The sequence below is a fragment of the Vicia villosa genome, unplaced genomic scaffold (assembly GCF_029867415.1).
Source record: "Vicia villosa cultivar HV-30 ecotype Madison, WI unplaced genomic scaffold, Vvil1.0 ctg.001377F_1_1, whole genome shotgun sequence".
NCBI classification, from domain to species: Eukaryota; Viridiplantae; Streptophyta; class Magnoliopsida; order Fabales; family Fabaceae; genus Vicia; species Vicia villosa.
This window is the reverse complement of record NW_026705600.1, coordinates 204307-210548: the sequence shown is the minus strand read 5'-3', so window position 1 is coordinate 210548 and position 6242 is coordinate 204307. Positions and strand designations below refer to the sequence as shown.

General features: G+C 37.1%; 1 protein-coding gene across 1 annotated transcript; it reads right to left on the bottom strand.

Annotated features, from left to right (window-relative positions):
- Positions 1-662: 662 nt before the first annotated feature.
- On the bottom strand, positions 663-5691 carry LOC131634912 (formin-like protein 3). The gene is made up of 6 exons (XM_058905536.1): positions 5037-5691; positions 3285-4152; positions 2651-3128; positions 2194-2390; positions 1836-2071; positions 663-1748 (listed from the first exon to the last, which is right to left on the bottom strand). The coding sequence occupies exons 1-6, from the start codon at positions 5178-5180 to the stop codon at positions 861-863; spliced, it is 2811 nt and encodes a 936-aa protein (XP_058761519.1). The 5' UTR covers positions 5181-5691; the 3' UTR covers positions 663-860.
- Between the last annotated feature and the right edge of the window lie 551 nt (positions 5692-6242).

The window sequence follows — 6242 nt, the reverse complement described above, 5'->3', positions numbered from 1 at the left end:
TGTTAAAAAAATTGTACTCTGTTTACTTTAGGTCAGCTATACATAGGTGTGGAATTGTAAGTTAGTTACAACTGATTAACAATTATAGTCTAATTAAACCATAGTTAACTTCTTACTCTAATATGCATATTAAAGACAGACACTTTGACTTTGGATCAAATTTCGTTATGAGAAGTTAAAACTGACATGGTGAAAATTTTCAAAATTTGATCACTACGTGAGATATGTTGGACCACAAATTGCTTGATTAGTTAAGTATAACAATCTTGTTGGTGAAGTCTATAGTAATCATGGTTTTAAATTGCAATCCGCAACATTGCCGATGGACAGTCACCGCAGCCGTATCGGGCCGTAATTGCGGTGTGATTTATAATCACGGGTCCAACCGCATTATGAACCGCATCAGGCAATTTCGCCCATGTTATTTTTAACAAAATTCAATATTTCAGAACCTCGGAACTCAATTTACTTATAATGTAATAAAAAATCTTAACAGGAAGTGTATTTTCAACCGTATCTTTCAAATACCTCTCGATAAAAATTCACGCTTCAAGGATCGTAATGCACATCACAGCAACTACAATGACCGCAATTACAACACCCGCAACCGCAGTTTAAAACCATGATAATAATAACTCAGAATTTGACAAGGAAAACCACAATAAGTATATTTTAGAACTAACATTGACAGACCATTGTAAAATATACACATTAGTACACTTCCTTAAATTCAGAAATCAGAGGCAATTTATATCACACAGTACATTCATTATCATGCTAAGCTTCTATATTCATTAACTTTGCTTAGCAGTCACATAAAATTCTCATCATAATCATCATCATTCCTTAAACTTGTCCTTCTAGTCATCGTCATCATCTGAGCTAGAATAATCCACTCTCCGCCCCGCAATAGCAGGAAACAATCGCCTATGTAGATCAGAAGACTGCTGCTGCGGCTGTGGCGACTGTTGGCGTGTATCTGGAGAAGACGGAACTGACACCGACGGTGACGGAGTCTCTTTCTTGTTAGAAGCCTTCATAGCCTTTAATGTAGCTTCTTTCACTTCCTTGCAAACCTTATCCAATATTATCAAAAAATCTCGCACAATCAAAAACAAACGCAGCCCTTCATCTTTCCCTGCATTCCCATGGAAATAATCTGCTGTACTCTTAACCAACCCCATTATCCTCTTTTCTTCTTCAACAAGCAACGTCACCTCTCCTTTCGCATGTTCCATAAACTTCTCTAAACAGATTTGAAACTCACTCTCTTCTTCCAAATTCTTAAGATCATTGTTCAAAAAGTCCCGGCTCTTAACCAATGAATGGCCCATTTTCGAAACCGCTTTACTCAATGCATCGCCGTCTATTAGTGCTGCTTTTTTAACATCTTCAAGTTCTTTGTTTAAGCTTGAAACTACTTGAAGTCCAAGGCTACGATAGTGTTCTTCTGATTCTTCATTTTCGTAATCTGCATCCACTGTTCCTACGCTTGAAAGGCTTCTGCTTGCTCTTTCGGTTCTTACTGCTCTTATTCCTTCCGAACGTATAATTTCTTGAACCACAAAGTGTAATAGTGTTGTTTTTCCGTCTGTTCCTTTTACGTCTGAGAGTTTTAAAAGTGTGTCAAGCCTAAATGCTTGAGCACCACCGCGATATGTACCGTCATTCATTCGGTTTCCAGTTTTGAGTACTGCTTCTAGTAGTTTTAAGAATAACCTGCTTTTTCTCAGCTTGTCGCAAGCAACCTGCCATTGATAAAATGCAATAATAGTTAGCATGAGAGTACAAACATCAAGATTTAAAATACATTTGTAAAGAGTTTGAGTGATTACCTCTAATGTTTCAAAGGATTCCTTGATGCTTGAGAACTCTTCTCGAAGAATTAACATGAACATGAGAGATTCGAGACGTTTGAAAGCGAATGGAATGTCAACCAGTACTTTGAGAAACCTCTCAGCTGGACCTAGTTGAGAAAGTTCTCCAGAGAATAACCTAAGTTTCAGTTCCTCTTCTTGTGTTGGTGCCATTTTCAACAATGTTTGGATAAGCTCCACAGGAATCTCGTTACCTAATTCAATCGATAAAACCAAGGGAACATCTTTATGAATCTAAGTCCAATACGCGAGTCCTAAACCTAACACATTAATGAAACAGCGATTATTGTGAAAGTATATCATATTATCACGGTACCTTCGTTTAGTGCATCAATGACTTCTACTGTTGTCACATTCAGAGCACGTAATAGAATTGATAAATTCTGTGCTTTCTTAGGGTCAATAATCTGAATATAATGCACTGAAGTATCTAGAGAAGGTGAATCTTTTCTACGTTCATTTTTATTCTGGTTGGCGCAACCAAATAAAGACTCCATCATTTCTTCATTGAACCTGATAAGTAGTCATAAAGGTCAGTGCAATCTTATTGAGCCCTTTTTGAATAAATAGCTTACTTAAGCGCTTATAACATAAGAAGTTGTCGTATAAGTGTTTATGAAAAACAGCTTATAGACATGTTCATGAGCTGTTTTCATACGATTTTCAAACAATTTTATAAGTGCTTATGCCAACAGATAAGCTCGAACAAGCGAATCCAAACATGCCTGTGTGCTAATGAAAATTTGATATTTGAAAAGAGTTAGTGTTCTTACACAAATGACCCTGCATTGATCTCATGCCACACCATTGATTGATCAGGTTTTGCATTAACCTTGTCCCAAAAGAACGGCTTTAGTTTAGGTTTTGAAGCACCACCTTCACTAGAACTTTCTTGTTTTAGCGGTCCAAGAGGTACACCATTGTTTTTACCAGCCATTGGTTTGGGAGGAGGAGCAGGTGGTGGATGGCTGGATTTTGGAGGCGGTGGAGGACGAAATGCAAGAGCAGGTGGCCGTGGAGGAGGAGGTGGCGGTGGGCCAGGAGGCGGAGGGGCTGGTATTCCAGAAGAAGTTGATGTTACTTGTCCCACATCTGCTGATGTTGACGCTTCTGCCAGTGTGATATTGTTATTATCTCCAGCCTTCATGGACCGATTTCTTCCATTAGACGAGTTCTTTCCTTTTTTAATAACAACACCGGATCCAGATTCTTCTGTATTAGCATCTCCTAATCGGACAATCTTTTGAGGACCTGAAGTAACAAGAAGTAAAATATGTGGCTCAATAGTTATAACTTATAAGGCTCTCTAAATATACACCTACTTACAATTTCAAGTATCGGTTTGTAAGTTTAGTCAACATATATATACTAGGTCGACAAAAAATGCATGAATATATATAAGCATACCTCCAGAATAATCATTTGAGGTTAATATGAGCAAATGGTTGTCATCTCCTCTCTCCACTTTACCGGTCTTGGCCTCACGATAGCAAAGCGACAATCCTATCAAGACTATGATTCCTGATACAGATGCAGCTAAAATAATTGCTTTCTTCTTTTTCTCAGCATTGTTAAGTAAACGCGGCGAAGTTATCGGAACACTTGTTATATGAGACGGAGGAGCAGATTGTTGCGGAGACGGTGGTAACTGTTCAAAAATACTAGGAACAGGAGTAGGCGATGGTATACTAGGAACAGGAACAGGAGTAGGTGATGGTGTACTAGGAACAGGAACAGGAGTAGGTGATGATGTACTAGGAACAGGAACAGGAGTAGGAGATGGTGTTGAAGAAATTGTTGGTGTTGAAAGATGAATTGGCGCTGCCAGTGAATGCTCGGGGGATGGACTATTAGCACTAGACATTGGTGGCAATGGTGACAATGGTGACAACGGTGACAATGGTGACAATGGAGATATATGATCAAGTGGTGTTTCTGCGATTGAATGTGTTCGATGATGACGATGATAACGATTATAACGATGATGATCGTTTTTTAAAGCCAAGGTTGATCTAGAATGTTTTGTTAGCAAGAATCTTGAAGACAATTTCTCTTCGGAAATAGGTGCTGGAGGAGTAGCACTTGTTTTTATGCAGTCCAATGCTTTTTTTTCCTTATGGGGAGGTAATGATTTGGTTGTTTTGTGAATGTTGTTTTCTGTTGGAAGAATAGATCTCATGTCACTGCTTCCTTCCAATGGATGCAGGTTGATGTCTTTAACAACATTGTTCTTCTCTGTCAATTCTTTCCTGCAATGTTTCCTCACATTCTCCGCCTGTATCAACCAAATGAGAGAATAGTACTATCAAAAGATTAAACTAATATGTTCCATGAGTCCATGTAAAACACTAATATAGGCAGAGACATATACACGAATACTGACATATAGACACCGGTAATAATTGGAAAAAATAAAAGTGATTGTATGGAATTGCAAATATTACTATATTAGTGTCATGTCACCCGCGAACACAAACATGAGTCAGACACCTTCAATATAAGTGTCGGTACAACATTCCACGTCAGAGAGGCATGTGTAATTTAGCTTAAAATTTTATACTACATTTACTGTCACGATTCATCCTAAAAGTGAAATAATAGAAGAGTCATGTTTATTGATTAATCATTAACAACATAGACAATAGACATGCTAATTTAACAAAAAATTAACAAAATTCACAATCAAGTGAAGTCCTTAGATTTCTTGTAGAAATTGGCACTCTATATCATAGGCATCACATGTTTATCACGTGCCAGTTGAGTCATAGCAGAGCCGTCTTTGAGGGCATGTAAGGTGAGCTATAACACCAGGTCTCAAATTCATCACGGTTAAACTGTGAATAAATAGGATCCTTAGTTATTTTGTCAATATTGAACTATGGTTATTCTACATAGAACCTCCAAAAACTTAAGACGGTTCTGCCTAGTAGCCTCAAAAGACGGAGTTCGAACCCTCTTGAAAACAAACCTAAAATGGTCACTAGCATCATTCTAATTAATAATACATCCTTGAAATTATACAACATGTGTGAAGTACATATTTGAGTGGAGTTCAATATTCTTCAAGATTTATAGAGCAGAGAAAGCACACAGAATTATCAACCAAACATAAAAACATCAAATGTATTGGCGTATATACATGTGTGTATATATAGATACCTGTTTTCCATGAAGGTTGAGGAAAGGTGAGGAAACAGGACCATTCCTATATAGGTCATCTTCTTTCCCCTCTGAGCCCCCATGAGCCAAAGCACAAAGGAGAATGACATAAGTAACCGCACAACCGATTCTTGTCAATTCCATTCTTTCTATATTCACCAACACAACCCAATAATTCCCTGTTCATATTTCATTGAACTTCTATGTTCCTTCCAATTCTGAAAAACCCTTTACCTTCCAAATCACTAAATTTTTCCAAAATCCCACGAAGGTTGAAAATTCCACGGGGATCTCAGAAACACAAAATTCTCTATGTAACAATGTTGTTACAATAATGAATGAATAAAAATAGATTAAGAACAAATGATGAATATTTGTATTTTATGATGATAATACAAACGTAACGCCACCACGAACGTTACGTGAAGAGAAAGAACCAATTCATGCAAAGGTGTAAGTAACAAAAACAAGGGTTGAATTGAATCTTAAGGTTGAGGGTTTAATGTTTTTTTTTTGGTTGCTGTTGTTATTAAATTGCAAAAGCGCAATGCAAGAATTTGTGTCGTTGAGAAACGGATGATACGAAAGTTTGTATGATGTGCTGGGTGACAATGGGAGGGAGCTTCAGAGGAGAGAGAAAAACAACGATGCATTGAAAATAAAATCTAAAATGGACGTGGGGAGGACAATGTGGGACACCCGTGATGTCATGTATTGAAAACTTATTTTAATTTGCTAATGTACCCTCCAAAATATGTGTTTATACCATGCTTCCACAACATTAGTTTCTTTTTTAATTTATGGCCCTTTTCAACTAACGCATCTATTACATTGACTTAGAACTCTAGCTTAAGAGAATAGTATGTTTGGATAAATAATTTATTTAAATATTTATACTGTTTTGAAATCAAAAATGGAGTGATGATCGAAAGTGATGGTGGATCTAGATTTTTGGCGTGGTGGAAAGAGGGGATCTGCAAGATTAACACGCCAACGTTCAAGTCAATATATAGAGAAGAAGAGTGAATTGAAAGTGTTTGAAACTTGCTACTTTAATTTGGCGTTTAATACCAAGGTGTCAAACTTAGTAACTTGACACATCCGATAACTCTTTACCGCATGTCCGTATAACAAAATTCACTATTGGATTGAATGCTAATATCATATAGATCATGTCCATAAAATTTAACATCAATCGAAAATAAT

Coding starts and splice junctions, on each gene's coding strand:
- LOC131634912 (XM_058905536.1), bottom strand. CDS start 5,180: ATGGAATTGACAAGAATCGGTTGTGCGGTTACTTATGTCATTCTCCTT. Junction 4,153..5,036: donor TCAACCTTCATGGAAAACAG/GTATCTATATAT, acceptor TGGTTGATACAG/GCGGAGAATGTGAGGAAACA. Junction 2,391..2,650: donor ATCAATGCAGGGTCATTTGT/GTAAGAACACTA, acceptor ACTACTTATCAG/GTTCAATGAAGAAATGATGG.